At 45.8% G+C, this 16,004-nt stretch overlaps 1 protein-coding gene across 2 annotated transcripts in view; it reads right to left on the bottom strand.

Moving 5' to 3' along the window:
* The window catches only part of LOC114592123 (kyphoscoliosis peptidase-like), a 201,021-nt gene extending 190,045 nt beyond the window's left edge, over positions 1 to 10,976 (bottom strand). Inside the window, exons 1-6 of one of the 2 annotated variants that reach the window (XR_013391039.1) lie at positions 10,870 to 10,976; positions 6,990 to 7,097; positions 5,389 to 5,497; positions 4,093 to 4,210; positions 2,278 to 2,448; positions 766 to 1,182 (exon numbers count right to left, since the gene is read on the bottom strand). Coding sequence is in view for 1 of the 2 variants with exons in the window: in XM_028720026.2 (XP_028575859.2) it covers positions 1,071 to 1,182; positions 2,278 to 2,448; positions 4,093 to 4,210; positions 5,389 to 5,497; positions 6,990 to 7,088 (609 nt within the window). In the remaining variant the exon portion in view is untranslated. Of the gene's footprint in view, positions 1 to 515; positions 1,183 to 2,277; positions 2,449 to 4,092; positions 4,211 to 5,388; positions 5,498 to 6,989; positions 7,098 to 10,869 lie in introns of those variants that run through there. The other variant, XM_028720026.2, reaches the window with a different exon arrangement.
* Between the last annotated feature and the right edge of the window lie 5,028 nt (positions 10,977 to 16,004).

Here is a 16,004-nt window from a genome sequence, read left to right as displayed (position 1 = left end):
TGTGTCTGTCGCCCATCTTTCCCACAATGCATGTAAACCTTTTTCACTCCTTTTTGTGATGTTTTAGGGCTATTTCTGGGTTTGGTGCCTTGCATGTGAGTAATGTGAGGAACAAAATCAGATGAGCTTATGACAATAAAGCTCATGAGAGTTTAGCATATTATGCCTGTCACAAATACACACACACAACAACAAATGAAAAGAAAAAGCCCTATGTTTTAACTTTATTCTCTTCTTTGAGGTTCTTAGAAATGTGATGAGATGCTACTTGAAATGTGTTTTACATGCAGTATTTCTTTTGGTCAACATAACACCACAATGTGCAACTTACCTAGCATAAATGTGTTGTCATGTGTGTCATTTAAACCTCTTTTTAGGACTGCCATAATTACTTCCCTGACTTTACCTCACTAGATTGCCAAAAACACAAGTTGGCCCTCATGCGTCTGCTTTATTAGGGTTGCCAACGTACTAAAACTATGTTTAAAAAATACAACATACATTTAAACGTGACATTCTCGATTTTGGCTTGAGAAACTTTATTTGAAAAGCATCACTCACGATTACAATTAGATGGTATAGCAATAACTGCAGAAATCAGTTTCTTGCACAACAGCAATTATTATTTGCTGAAGTAATAGTTTTGGAATGTTTAGCCACATTACAAAACTATTACTTTAGCACATAGCTCACACCAACTTCATGCAAAGAGAACAATGATTGTGCATAGTATGATTTGCCGATGCAGGGGGAAAAAGAAAATACATAGCCGACTTAAAAATAAAAATCTATTCATAAAGGATAACCCAGGCTTCCTCAACCTCGGCCCTCCAGATGTTTTGAGACTACGATTCCCATCATCCCTGACCACTGGTCCTGCTAGCTAGGGATCATGGGAGTTGTAGGCCAAAAACATCTGGAGGGCCGAGGTTGAGGAAACCTGGGATAACCAGAGAGTGAGTTCAGCATTCTTTCTGCTACTAACACAAATTGAGTAATCATGAATCGATACATTAGAGAAAAGTGATTATTTTTGAAGGACATCAAATTACATACTAGGTATATTATATTCAAGCTGCTTCAGGTGTCGATTTCTGCTTCAGCAGCTGCCACTCATCCTCATCAGGGAAGTGATTCTTTCTAAACAGAGCAGGACTGGTGAGGAAGTAAAACTCCTTATAGCTGCAAAAGGAGAAGATGGAATAGTGACGTATTTCAAAACATTTCCTAAATCAGCATCAGGGTCAAAAAGGCAAAGCTATCTAAGGATGAAGCTGGAATAATTCTAGGGCCAGTCAAGAAAAATCATAGTTTATCATACTGAGAATGAGCCATAGCAAGCGTCAGCTTCACACACACACACCGTTGTTCATCAATCAGTCATTTATTGTGTTTGACTAAAAGCCCTTACATGGGATGCGGGTGGCGCTGTGGGTTAAACCACAGAGCCTAGGACTTGCCAATCAGAAGGTCGGCAGTTCGAATCTCTACGATGGGGTGAGCGCCCATTGCTCGGTCCCTGCTCCTGCCAACCTAGCAGTTTGAAAGCACACCAGTGCAAGTAGATAAATAGGTACCGCTGTGGCAGGAAGGTAAACAGCATTTCTGTGCACTCTGGTTTCCATCACGGTGTCCCAATGTGCCAGAAGTGGTTTAGTCCTGCTGGCCACATGACCTGGAAAGCTGTCTGTGGACAAATGCTGGCTCCCTCGGCCTGAAAGCGAGATGAGCGCCACAACCCCGTAGTTGCCTTTGACTGGACTTAACCATCCAGGGTCCTTTACCTTTTCTTTTTTTTTAACACATCTGTAGCCTAGGATAAGCATTATACAGTGGTACCTCTGGATGTGAACAGGATCCATTCTGGAGCCCTGTTCGCATCCAGAAGCGAATGCAACCCGCTTCCATGCATGTGCGTGACGTCATTTTGAGCGTTTGCGCAAGCGGTGAAACCCGGAAGAAACGCGCTCCGTTACTTCCGGGTCACCGCGGAGCGCAACCCGAAAATATTCATCCTGAAGCTCCTTCAACCCAAGGTATGACTGTACTCCAGAACCATTCAAAAAGATAAATAGATCGTTGGTGTTTACTTTATTTTGCTGCCCCCAAGACACTCCGATGCCAATGGCTTAATTCTTATTATCATCAGCCCCCTGGCCATCAAATAAAACATTCTAAAACATGATCAATGAAAAAACCAAGCTGTGAAGGCAAGGGAAGCAAACTATACTTGTGTCCTACACTCTTGTCTGGACCTTCTGTTGCCTAACAACATACCTGAAGGTGAACTTGCTATAGGAGTCATCCACATAACCGCTTGCCCATGTGCAGTCTAGAAGATGCCACTTTCCATCAAGATAAACAGCATTCCAGGCATGGCGGCTCTTCCCTTTAAAGTCGTCATTTCTGCAGCGGCCTCTCAAATATCTGCATTGTATCCCTGCAACTCTGAGGGATAAAGAAAGACACTCAGGAACCCCATCGTTGTCATAGTTTGAAAGCGTAATGCCGGTGGTCAACAAAAGAGGTTTGAAGACTCTCTCAAGGCAAATCTTAAAAAATGTACAGTGGTGCCCCGCAAGACGAACGCCTCGCAAGACGGAAAACCCGCTAGACGAAAGGGTTTTCCGTTTTGGAGGCGCTTCGCAAAATGAATTTCCCTATGGGCTTCCTTCGCAAGACGACAGCCCATAGGGAAATCTCCGGGACAGCAGGGAAGCGCAGCGCGTCTTCCCCACTGTCCTCAGACCTCCTCCGAAGCCTGGCGGCGGGGCGGGGACACCTCCTCCCGCCGCCCGGCTTCGGAAGGATGCTCTGAAGCCAGGTGGCGGGGCGGAGAGACCTTCTCCCCGCGCCAGCCTTCGGATGGCTGTCCTGAAGACTTGGGGTGGGAGAAGGGTTTTCCTTCCCACTGCCAACATTCAGAATGCTGTTCTGAATGTTGGCGGTGGGGAGGAAAAACCCTCCTCCCACGCAAGCCCCGGGAACAGAGGAAAAGCGCTGTGCGCCTTCCCCTCTGTTCCCGTACCTGTCCTGAAGGCTTGCGGTGGGGAGAAAAGCCCTTCTCCCCACCGCCAGCCTGGCAAGCGGTTTCCATAGGAACGCATTAATTGATTTTCAATGCATTCCTATGGGAAACCGTGCTTCGCAAGACGAAAAACTCGCAAGAAGAAAAAACTTGCGGAGTGAATTAGTTTCGTCTTGCGAGGCACCACTGTAGTATAAACACCAACAACCGGGAAACACTGGCCTGCGAGAGCTCGAGTTGGAGGACAGCCTTTACCAAAGGTGTCATGGACTTTGAAGATGCTCAAACTCAGGACAAAAGGGAGAAATGTGCTAAGAGGAAGGCACGCTTGGCAAATCCACACCCTGATCAACTCCCACCCGGAAACAAATGTTCCCACTGTGGAAGGACGTGTGGATCCAGAACTGGCCTCCACAGGTACTTTTGGTCTCATTGTTAAAACCATGTTTATGGAAGTCAATCTTACTCAGCTATGAGCGATAGAAGAAGAAGAAGAAGAAGAAGAAGAAGAAGAAGAAGAAGAAGAAGAGGAAGAAGAAGAAGAAGAAGAAGAAGAAGAAGAAGAAGAAGAAGAAGAAGAAGAAGAAGAAGAAGAAGAAGAAGTCAAGGGATTGTGGTTGTTTTCACTACTTTTTTGACTGAAATTATTAGTATTAGTATTAGTATTTATTAGTATTATTAGCATTAGTATTATTATCCCACTAACTCATGTGTGGAAGAGACCCATTAAAATCAAGTTTGTCATTCTCCATTGAATTCAATGAATCTACTCCAACTTGATACAACTGTACGTATGCATTTTTACTTCAGCATACATAATATAAAATAGCGGGAGCAGGGACCTGTGGTTCTCTAGATCAGGCTTCCTCAATTTCCACCCTCCAGATGTTTTTGGCCTACAACTCCCATGATCCCTAGTTAGCAGGACCAGTGGTTAGGGATGATGGGAATTGTAGTCTCAAAACATCTGGAGGGCTGAGTTTGAGGAAGCCTACTCTAGATCTCCCATCACCCTTGCCAAGTAACAACTGCTTCCCATGATGGCTGGGGGCAATAGGATTTACCTGCACATTTCTTCAAAGAGTCGAGCATATCCACTACAAATAGCCTTTCCTGACTGAAGGACATCAGCTGGCTTATAAAACGCCTTATCTCTGTTACGGTAGCCTTCCACATCATATTCTGGAGAAATAAAGACACTTGTGAAATGTCGCCCTTGAGTCTGCAATGCTCAGTGAATGAGGGGCTGCAACAACCTCACACAAAAGGCTACAGTGGTACCTCAGGTTACATACGCTTCAGGTTACATACGCTTCCTATGGGACGAAAAATACGGTAAACAAGCTACAGTGGTACCTCAGGATAAGAACTTAATTCATTCTGGAGGTCTGTTCTTAACCTGAAACTGTTCTTAAGCTCCCGCTGCTGCCGCCGCGCCACCAGCGGCAGACGATTTCTGTTCTCATCCTGAAGCAAAGTTCTTAACCCGAGGTACTATTTCTGGGTTAGCGGAGTCTGTAACCTGAAGCGTCTGTAACATGAAGCGTCTGTAACCTGAGGTACCACTGTATAGCTTAGCACCCCACTCTCTTGGGGGGCCCAAAAAAATTTAAAGGAAAAACACAATTGGATGTATATTTCCAAATTATAAGATAAAAAAAACAAATAAAATAAAACCTACATACAGCCACAGTGTTTTGTGTTGTGTAGGCCCCTATGATGTAAGTCATGGACCCCGCCTGCTAGCCTGCTCCCTAAAATATCACCGGTTTGTTCATTTCTATATATAGGGTGCCTACATTCTGCTGTTTATAATCATTAGTAGTTTGTATAATATATTTACACCTATTATTATTTCCAGTTATAGCAAGTTTCTGGAGACTAGATTATGAGTCTTTGTAAATTGTGTTTCTAAAGGAACTTTTGTTATTGCCAAATGCCAATGTGTTTGCATTATTAAGTTTGTTATGAATAAAAAATCATTTTAAGTTAGAGCTGAATAATTATTTCACTATTAATATACTTCTTCTTAATTGCATTTCACTATTAATATACTTCTTAACTGTATTTCAGTTCAACAATTACTTTGATAAAATACATATTTTGCTAAGTGCAAATGGCTTTAGATACCTATTAGGTTTATAAATTGCCATATAGCATATATTCAACACAAAAAGCAGCGACAATTTGTTGTTGACAAAGGACAGCTGGACATATAAAGGGCCCCATTACCTTCAGTAGCTTAGGGCCTCATCAAACCTAAATCCGGCCCTGACTGTGATACAGGCTGATCTTTAAATTCTGGGAGCTGTTTGGAGACAAGGGGACCCCAACATTCAAAAGGTGGCACTCCCACCTACCAATATGATGGCAAATCCACATCCAAATGGCTCGCACTTTCTCCAGGTCACTGTGGGCTTTCTCATGCAAGACACTCACCAGGTTTTCCACACTATCCTTGAAATCCACCTGTTTCACAAAAGGAAAATAGATTCAGGAGCTGTTGACATGAATAAGGAGTACCCAGTTCCTTTTTTCTGTCTAAGCCTGACGCTTGATTAAAGAAAATGGGGGGTGCTTTTTTACAGGCACTTACAAGAGGGTCAGTCTTGCTGAACTCAGTGGGGCTACTCAGTGAGTAAAACCGCACTGCTGGTCAATCAAATGTATGTGTTTTAGCTGATTGATCAATTAATGTCTTAAATTTGACCAAAACTTGCCCCTGGGTAAAAAGTATTCTGAAAGATGCTTAAGCTTTGCTTTTTCTTGGGTACATAGGTGTACACCTGAAAACAGGTGCTCTATTGTGTGCAAGACAGGAGCATGTTCTTTTGTGACTCACAATGTTCCCCATTGCCTCCTATCAGGAGAGCACACTTGAAGGTACAGTGGAGCCTTGGTTCTCGAATGGCTCAGTTGACGAACAAATCAGAACCCGAACGCCGCAAACCCAGAAGTTAAATGCTTTGGTTTGCAAACTTTCTTCAGAAGCCGAATGTCCGATGTGGCTGTTGACTATTGTTTCCAGGGCGCCTGCGCCAATTAGAAGCCACGCCTTGGTTTTTGAACGTTTTGGAAGTCGAATGGACTTCCGGAACGGATTACGTTCAAGAACCTACGTACCACTGTACTATCAAATTCCAAATCCACATAAAAAAAACACCTCAGCATTCTTCCTGACCATTAGGTCCAGTCATGACGGACTCTGGGGTTGCGGCGCTCATCTCGCTTTATTGGCTGAGGGAGCCGGCGTACAGCTTCCGGGTCATGTGGCCAGCATGACTAAGCCGCTTCTGGCGAACCAGAGCAGCGCACGGAAATGCCATTTACCTTCCCGCCAGAGTGGTACCTATTTATCTACTTGCACTTTGATGTGCTTTTGAACTGCTAGGTTGGCAGGAACAGGGACCGAGCAACGGGAGCTCACCCCGTCGCGGGGATTTGAACCGCCGACCTTCTGATTGGCAAGTCCTAGGCTCTGTGCTTTAGCCCACAGCGCCACCCGCGTCCCTTTACCACCCGCGTCCCTTTAAGCAGATTCCTTAGGTAAAGGTAAAGGGACCCCTGACCATTAGGTCCAGTCATGAACGACTCTGGGGTTGCGGCGCTCATCTCGCTTAATTGGCCAAGGGAGCTGGCGTACAGCTTCCGGGTCATGTGGCCAGCATGACTAAGCCGCTTCTGGCGAACCAGAGCAGTGCACGGAATCGCTGTTTACCTTCCCGCCGGAGCGGTACCTATTTATCTACTTGCACTTGACATGCTTTTGAACTGCTAGGTTGGCAGGAGCAGGGACCGAGCAACGGGAGCTCACCCTGTCGCGGGGATTCGAACCGCCGACCTTCTGATTGGCAAGTCCTAGGCTCTGTGGTTTAACCCACAGCGCCACCTGCGTCCCTAAGCAGATTCCTTACAGGACTATAATTCCACACTGTATATATCACAATAAGAGATAGCATACCTTCAATGCATGGGCATCCAGTTCCTTAAACTGCCTCAAGTCCATCACTACCGATTTCTCATCAGATTGTTTCAGAGTTGATCCCTGTTCTTCTTTCATCTTGAAAGGCTACAAAATGGTTATTCTTGGGATGAGACAATATGTACATTGAAACATATAATGCAACACCCACCATCCCTGACCCTTAGCCATGCTGGCTGAGACTGATGGGAGGGCAATACCATCTGTATGGCCACAGATTGCCCATCCCTGATATTTTATTTTTATGTCAGTGTGACTGCCATAGCTGCCCTTATAGCAGTGGTGGGGAACCTGGGGCCCTCCAGAGATTGCTGGACTCCTATCAGGCCCAGCAAACTTGGCAAAGGGATGATGGGATTTGCAGTCCAATAACCTCTGGAGGGTGACAGGTTCCCCATCCTCATCTTAGTGAATGGTGGGAATTGTAATTTGTCAGGGGTGCTAAATGCCTCTGTTGGAAATTCCGAACTGCCTTCAAAGAACTACAGTGGTACCTCAGGTTACATACGCTTCAGGTTACATACGCTTCAGGTTACAAACTCTGCTGACCCAGAAATAGTGCTTCAAGTTAAGAACTTTGCTTCAAGATGAGAACAGAAATCATGCTCTGGCGGCGCGGCGGCAGCAGGAGGCCCCATTAGCTAGAGTGGTGCTTCAGGTTAAGAACAGTTTCAGGTTAAGTACAGTCCTCCAGAACAAATGAAGTACTTAACCCGAGGTACCACTGTACAGTCTTACCTTGGAAGCCGAACGCCTTGGCACTTGGACATTTTGGCTCCCGAACGCCGCAAACGTGGAAGTGAGTGTTCCGGTTTGCGAACATTCTTTGGAAGCCAAACATCCAGTGTGGCTTCCGCGGCTTCCGATTGGCTGCAGAAGCTTCCTGTAGCCAATTGGAAGCCACACCTTGGTTTCCGGACGTTTTGGAAGTCGAACAGACTTCCGGAACGGATTCCAAGGTACGACTGTACTAAGCAATTCCTTTCTGACACAAATGACTAACCCACTTGAGTCTGTAAAGCAGGCAGGAGAGAAGGACTGGCCGGTTGGAATATTCAAGCGGGGGGCTGAAAGTTTGTCCTCCTAGTTAGTACTTACAGTGGTACCTTGGGTTAAGAACTTAATTCGTCCTGGAGGTCTGTTCTTAACCTGAAACTGTTCTTAACCTGAAGCACCACTTTAGCTAATGGGGGCCTCCTGCTGCTGCTGCGCCGCAGCAGCACGATTTCTGTTCTTATCCTGAAGCACTATTTCTGGGTTAGCGGAGTCTGTAACCTGAAGCGTATGTAACCTGAAGCGCATGTAACCTGAAGTGTATGTAACCCGAGGTACCACTGTATTTGCTGTTTTAAAAGAGTGACCTTAACACGCATCAATCGGATGGCACCTCTGGCTTTGATGTTCAAGCTACCAGCAAATGTTAGAGAACAACAATAGCTTTCTCCCCCCTGTGGGAATTTCTTTCCAATGTAGGGATTTAAGGAAGAGTGTCACATGATCAGAGAGGTGGAAGTACTGACATCTATCCCACTTTTTGCATTTGGTTCCTGGTTGGAAACCACAGGAAGGGCAAGTGCTCTTGTGCTCAAATCCTGCTTACTGGTTTTCCACACACATCTGCTCAGCTACTGTGAAAACAGGATGCTTGAATAATTGGGCCATTGGCCTGATCCTGCGGGCTCTTTTTATGTTCTTACGTTAGAGGTGTGCTGCCTTTGTGCCTGGCTGTTCCACTTACCTCTCCTCTTCAAGCCATATTAAACGAGTGAGTGCCTGAGCATGTGCAGAGTGCCACCCTTCCTCAGTGGCGAAATAAATAATCACTGCTTTTACTTGGAGCCCTGATAGCCATCGCACCCAGCAGTTCTGGTATGTCATGTGCACGCAATAGAGCACTCTTGATGGATCAAGACCGATGACGCAATGCCACGTTCCATTGAAGTTGCTTCAACTTCCGTGCACGCAATTGCTGCTTTCGGTGGAGACCTTGGCATTATGATAAGAGTAACAGGAACAGCACTTACGGCTCCAAAACAAAAGTGAAAGCAGGACAAGTTTGGGCAAAACAGCAGGGCGGTGTGTCAAAGTTCCCTGGAGTCCCAATTGCACATTTCCTCCCCTGCCAGGGAGATTCCAGCAATTCATCTATGTTTTATGTGGAACTGCCCACATGAACAGTATAATTAATGGAAAGGTCCATCTCCTGTTCCTACTGCTGATTGATATAAGAGGTGTGCTCAGGTTTTTTTTTTAGGGAATCCTTCTTTTTGCAGGGAATGGGAAGTTGTATTTTTTGGTATTAATTCCTATACTATTTTCTTAATAATGATAATAATAATGATGATAATAATTTATTACTTATACCCCGCCCATCTGCCTGGGTTGCCCCAGCCACTCTGGGAGGCTTCCAACAAAGCATCAAATATTAAAAACTTCCCTAAACAGGGCTGCCTTCAGATATCTTCTAAAAGCAAAAGTTATATACCAGGGGTCTGCAACCTTTAAGACAAAAAGAGCCATTTGGACCCATTTCCGAAGGGAAAAAACTGGGAGCCGCAAAACCATTGCATGCGCGCCGCTGCCCTCCGATCTGACAGCAGGCGGGAAGGTGACGTCGGGACGGAGCGTGATTAATGCACACACCGCCCCCATGCGACGTCACAGCCAGTACAGCGCCCGCCACAGTGGGGAGTGTCGGGGCGCACAATGCGCCTCCTCCCCTCGCTAGTATCCGCCCCGGAGCCGCGGCAAAGAGCCACATGCAGCTCCGGAGCCGCGGGTTGCTGACCCCTGTTATATACCTTTCATAATTCCACTTCATTTCATTTTCATATAATTGAATAGTGATATTATGTTTTCAATACAGTGGTACCTTGGTTCTCAAACTTAATCCATTCTGGAAGTCCGTTCGCCTCCCAAAACCATTCGAAAACCAAGGCGCAGCTTCCGATTGGCTGCAGGAGCTTCCTGCACTCAAGCGGAAGCCACGTCAGACATTCGCCTTCCGAAAAACGTTTGCAAACTGGAACACTCACTTCCTGCTTTGCGGCGTTCGGGAGCTGATTTGTTTGGGAGCCAAGCCATTCGACTACCCAGGTACAACTGTAAGTCTAGTTGAATTTGGTGCGGCTTACTCTCAGGCAAGTGGGTTTAGAATTGCAGCCTAAAGCAGCTTTGGAGGCTGGCTGTGTCCACACTATGAACTTAGGACTTGCCTGCACCAGAGCAGAATTTGCAGTCTAGAGTAGATTTGCATCACCCTGTCTCCCCATGAATATATGGGCCTTCAGATGAGATATTTCCCACCCCATTGTTCTCCTGGACCTTTTGCCCTTTAAATTCAGGGTTTTTCAATCCTCAGAAAGTCCAAAATGGGCATGATCGAGAAACCCTTTTGCACATAGTACATGTATTAGGGCTGAGCCCCAGAATAAATTTCCCCCATCATATCTGGGAGACAGATAAAACGATAACAAAAGGTTATTATTTATTTTCCTTACAGAGGAACAGCACAATTCTATGTGTCTTTGCTTTAGGAAAGACCTCTAGGAATTTCTGGTTACAAATCAGAACTTAGCCACCATCCTGAAAATACTGAAGGGCCTACCCTAGCTTTGCAAATAAGCCCACAAGTTACTAGCCCTCAACATTTCACTTGTTCACCTTGACCTCATTAAGTAGAGAAGTGTACTGTCATTTTGTGACAGAGACGTTTCCTCCAAGGCAACTGTCCTAGAATGCCAGTCTGCAAAATTTGCCAGTCACCATTAAGTAGATATCTCATTCGCAAAGTCAGTTGTTTCATTTCACAAATGCTGTTTTTGTAAGAGACTCAAACAAATCAGGATGCTCTGCTTACCTTATGGCATCAAGGCTCCGTGAGGACGTCCAGGTGATGATTGTTCAGCTTTGAAAATTGGGTATTGCTGCAGGAGTCTCTGTTTCTGTCTGTTTCTTTCGAGGTAAATGATGTCTTAAGCTATTACATTATATCTAGAGGGTGGAGGAAATGCTTGTGCTTTCGGTTTAGAGAATGAGGGGGAATTCCGGGTTTCTGGGAATTCAAGCAAAGAATGAAAAGAGAGGTTTGTGGGTTGAGTACCTAATCTCCGTCCAGACAGATCAACCATATGTTTACAAGCCCCCCTAGCCCTGGTACCCCATCTCCCTGAATTGCTGCACCAGAACTTTTCATTGCTTAGAAATGTTGTTGTTGTTTAGTCGTTTAGTCATGTCCGACTCTTCGTGACCCCATGGACCAGAGCACGCCAGGCACTCCTGTCTTCCACTGCCTCCCGCAGCTTGGTCAAACTCATGCTGGTAGCTTCAAGAACACTGTCCAACCATCTCGTCCTCTGTCGTCCCCTTCTCCTTGTGCCCTCCATCTTTCCCAACATCAGGGTCTTTTCCAGGGAGTCTTCTCTTCTCATGAGGTGGCCAAAGTATTGGAGCCTCAGCTTCAGGATCTGTCCTTCCAGTGAGCACTCAGGGCTGGTTTCCTTCAGAATGGAGAGGTTTGATCTTCTTGCAGTCCATGGCACTCTCAAGAGTCTCCTCCAGCACCGTAATTCAAAAGCATCAATTCTTCGGTTTAGAAATGTAGGACACAATATTGGATTTTCGGAGGGGTTGGACTGCTATTGGATTGGTTAGTCTAGGCTTAGCAGAGTGAGCAGTGCAGGCAGCCCCTAGTATACAAGCAGTGCCGTATTTACATATAAGCTAAACAAGCTATAGTTTAGGGCCCCACTCTATTTTGGCCCCCCCAAAAAAATTGAAGGGAAAAAAACCTGGAAATACATTTCCAAAATATAAGATAAAAAACCAATAAAATAAAACCTACATCCAGCAACAGTGTTTTGTGTTGTGTAGGGACGCGGGTGGCGCTGTAGTCTAAACCACAGAGCCTAGGGCTTGCCGATCAGAAGGTCGGCAGTTTGAATCCCCATGACGGGGTGAGCTCCTGTTGCTCAGTCCCTGCTCCTGCCCACCTAGCAGTTCAAAAGCATGTCAAAGTGCAAGTAGATAAATAGGTACCGCTCTGGTGGGAAGGTAAACAGCGTTTCTGTGCACTGCTCTGGTTCGCCACATGACCCGGAAGCTGTAACCTAGCTCCCTTGGCCAGTAAAGTGAGATGAGCGCCACAACCCCAGAGTCGTCCGTGACTGGACCTAACAGTCAGGGGTACCTTTACCTTTACCTTTTATGGACCTATTAGTCAGGGGTCAGCAACCTTTTCCAGCAGGGGGCCGGTCCACTGTCCCTCAGACCTTGTGGGGGGCCGGACTATATTTTTTGGGGGGAATGAACGAATTCCTATGCCCCACAAATAACCCAGAGATGCATTTTAAATAAAAGCACACATTCTACTCTTGTAAAAACACCAGGCAGGTACCACAAATAACCCAGAGATCCATTTTAAATAAAAGCACACATTCTACTCATGTAAAAACACGCTGATTCCTGGACTGTCCATGGGCCGGATTGAGAAGGCGATTGGGCTGGATCTGGCCCCCGGGCCTTAGTTTGCCTACCCATGTATTAGGTCCATAAATTACCATATAGCATATATTCAGCACAAAAAACAGCAACAGTTTGTTGACAAAGGACAGCTGGACATATAAAGGGCCCCATTACCTTCAGTAGCTTAGGGCCTCATCAAACCTAAATCCGGCCCTGTATACAGGCTAGGACTGCCCTGAGTTACAAGGATAGAGAGAATAGTGCCTTCATGTCTGTGCTTGTCGATTTCCCAGAGGCATCTGGTTAGGCCACCATAGAAAACACAATGTTAGCCCTGACAGGTTTTTGCTCTCTGATCCAGTCCGATTCTGGATGGAGGCGAAGAGACAGATGTGGGGCAATGGAAGACTGGAAAGGAGAAAAATTTAACTGTACAGTGGTACCTCGGGTTACATACGCTTCAGGTTACAGACTTCGCTAACCCAGAAATAGTGCTTCAGGTTAAGAACTTTGCTTTAGGATGAGAACAGAAATCGGGCTCCAGCAGCACGGCAGCAGCAGGAGGCCCCATTAGCTAAAGTGGTGCTTCAGGTTAAGAACAGTTTCAGGTTAAGTACAGACCTCCGGAACGAATTAAGTACTTAACCCGAGGTACCACTGTAACTGGTGAACACGTCTCCCGTACACTTCCCATACGTGCACCAAAAATGGCGAGTTTGCATACACCCTCCTCCTTGGGGTTTATTTCCAAACTGTTTTGACTGCAAGGTTCAGGCCTGGAATGTGTAAACATAGGAACTGCCTTGCTGTATTGGACTAGCTCAGCGTTTTCTATCCAACAGGCCCTAGTAGTCTGCCTCTTGACTTTTGTGAGCAGAGGCTCAGAGGTCTGGCATCTATCCCGCACATTACCTTTTGTGCCTGGTGTTTAGAGGTACCATGCGTGGAGCTTCCACTTAGCTCTCATGTTCAATTCATAGTAAACAAGCGAGTGTCTGAGCATGTGCAGAGTGCCACCCTACCTCAGCAGTGAAATATATATACAGTGGTGCCTCGCAAGACGAAAATAATCCATTCCGCAAGTCTCTTCGTCTAGCGGTTTTTTCGTCTTGCGAAGCAACCCTATTAGCAGCTTAGCGGATTAGCGCTATTAGCGGCTTAGCGGCTATTAAAGGCTTAGCGGCTTAGCGGCTAAAAGGCTATTAGCGGCTTAGCGGCTTTTAAGAGGGGGGGGAGCGGAAAAAAATCACAAGACTTGCAAGACGTTTTCGTCTTGCGAAGCAAGCCCATAGGGAAAATCATCTTGCGAAGCAGCTCAAAAACGGAAAACCCTTTCGTCTAGCGGGTTTTCCGTCTTGCGAGGCATTCGTCTTGCGGGGCACCACTGTAATACGTTTAATCTGGCCCCTGCAAGGCCCACATAGCTATCCTGGGCAAGCAGACACAGTATGTCTCATAAACACAGTAGAACAGCCTTGATGGATCAAGATTAATGACGGAAAGTGACATCTGCTTCTCTTTCGCAGAAGCTGCTTTGCCCTTCCTGCACATATTTAGATAAGGGAGACTTTGGCACTATGATAAGAGCTATGGGAAAAGCACCCAGGAGGACAAAACAAAAATGAAAGCAAAACATGTTTTGGCAAAACAACATTGGAATGTGCAGAAGTTCTTGGGGGAACCACAGTCACAGATGTCAAAGTTGTACTCCTCCTCTTCCAGATAGATTATAGGGTAATTGCATGAAAAAGTCAACCAACAGACTCATTTTTCATACATAGTTAACCTGTTCTATATATATATTTAAATCTAATATCCCAAAGTTTCATTATCTGGCTACAACTTTTCAAAATGGCATTTTACACTTGAGTAAAATAATCAAGACTGTGACATGGGAAATGACTTGGAATTGCTCTATCCTTCCCTGCCCCCCCTAAAATTCAGCTAAAGCCCTCCCCAAGCAAACAGAGAATAGTTTAATGACCTTTAACTGTATTCATACTTCAGCTTTCTCGTTTGGTTAGCTGACAAAGGGAATATTCTGTTAGGAACAAAATCAGATGAGCTTAGAACAATGAAACTTACGTTAACTATGTGTAACTATTAGTAGTTATATAATTTTTTTTAGGTTACTCAACCTTGGTATGGTTTAGAAAAGGGCAGAATTTATATTTCTCTACTAGGCCTCCAAGGGACACGGGTGGCACTGTGGGTTAAACCACAGAGCCTAGGACTTGCCGATCAGAAGGTCGGCGGTTTGAATCCCCGCGACGGGGTGAGCTCCCGTTGCTCAGTCCCTGCTCCTGCCAACCTAGCAGTTTGAAAGCACCTCAAAGTGCAAGTAGATAAATAGGTACCGCTCTGGCGGGAAGGTAAATGGTGTTCCGTGTGCTGCTCTGGTTCGCCAGAAGTGGCTTAGTCATGCTGGCCACATGACCCGGAGCTCACCCCGTCGTGGGGATTCGAACCATCAGCCTTCTGTTTTGCATGTCCCAGGCTCTGTGGTTTAACCCACAGCGCCAAGCCCCACCCTTACCTACACCCAAATGTAGGGTGGATGGCTATGGCTTGTCCAAAACAGCCTCACAGGCCGAATGAAAAACCCTGGGGTGGGTCCCTGATCTAGAGATACAAAAATTCACCTCTGAAGGTTGCCAGGATTTTGTAAAATCCTGCGATATGTTACTTATCAATTTGGATGGTTCTGTTTGAATTTGGACCGTTCCCTTGTGGGCTCTTTGGCAGAGGGCAGATGAAGGCCAACTTAGGTTCGTAGGTAAATGAGGTTTCTGGGAAGTATCAGAGCTTCTGAGAATTTGTCTCATGTATTAACTGCCAGCTGCCTGGGGATTTACAGTTCCTTATCTTGAGGCTTGTACCAGAGGCTCAAGGACACCTGCCCATTGCTAATTAGGAACATCTTGCAGCTGGGCCTGTCATGGCTTCTTGTCCGCTGATTAGTTAAAATAACAAAGTCCAAGTAAAGACTCTCGATTTTATCAGATCACCAGGTATTAGTTCCAGATTTACTAGGCTTGTGTCTTGAAAATGATGGTTTTGCTAGTCATGAAGAAATGCCAAATTGCCTTTGAATTTAATCATGTGTAAGGTGCCTTAGAGGGACGTGGGTGACGCTGTGGGTTAAACCACAGAGCCTAGGACAGTTCGAAAGCACACCAAAGTACAAGTAGGTAAATAGGTACCGCTCCGGCGGGAAGGTAAACGGCATTTCCGTGCGCTGCTCTGGTTCGCCAGAAGTGGCTAAGTCATGCTGGCCACATGACCCGGAAGATGTATGCCGGCTCCCTCGGCCATTAAAGCGAGATGAGCGCCGCAACCCCAGAGTCGTCCATGACTGAACCTAACGGTCAGGGGTCCCTTTACTTTTTAACCATCACGAATAATACTGCTTTCTCTCAAAGTTGACACCTTTCACGAAAACTGATAAGTTACCTGTTGTAGGGAATCATTTCTCCTCTTTTCTTAATCTAACTCACACTTTTAAGCCACTTACTTAAGCAAACTTAGACA

This window comes from Podarcis muralis, chromosome 2 (genome assembly GCF_964188315.1).
Source record: "Podarcis muralis chromosome 2, rPodMur119.hap1.1, whole genome shotgun sequence".
Lineage (NCBI taxonomy): Eukaryota > Metazoa > Chordata > Lepidosauria > Squamata > Lacertidae > Podarcis > Podarcis muralis.
Note: the sequence above shows the minus strand (reverse complement) of the source record. Positions and strands in the feature narration are given on the sequence as shown.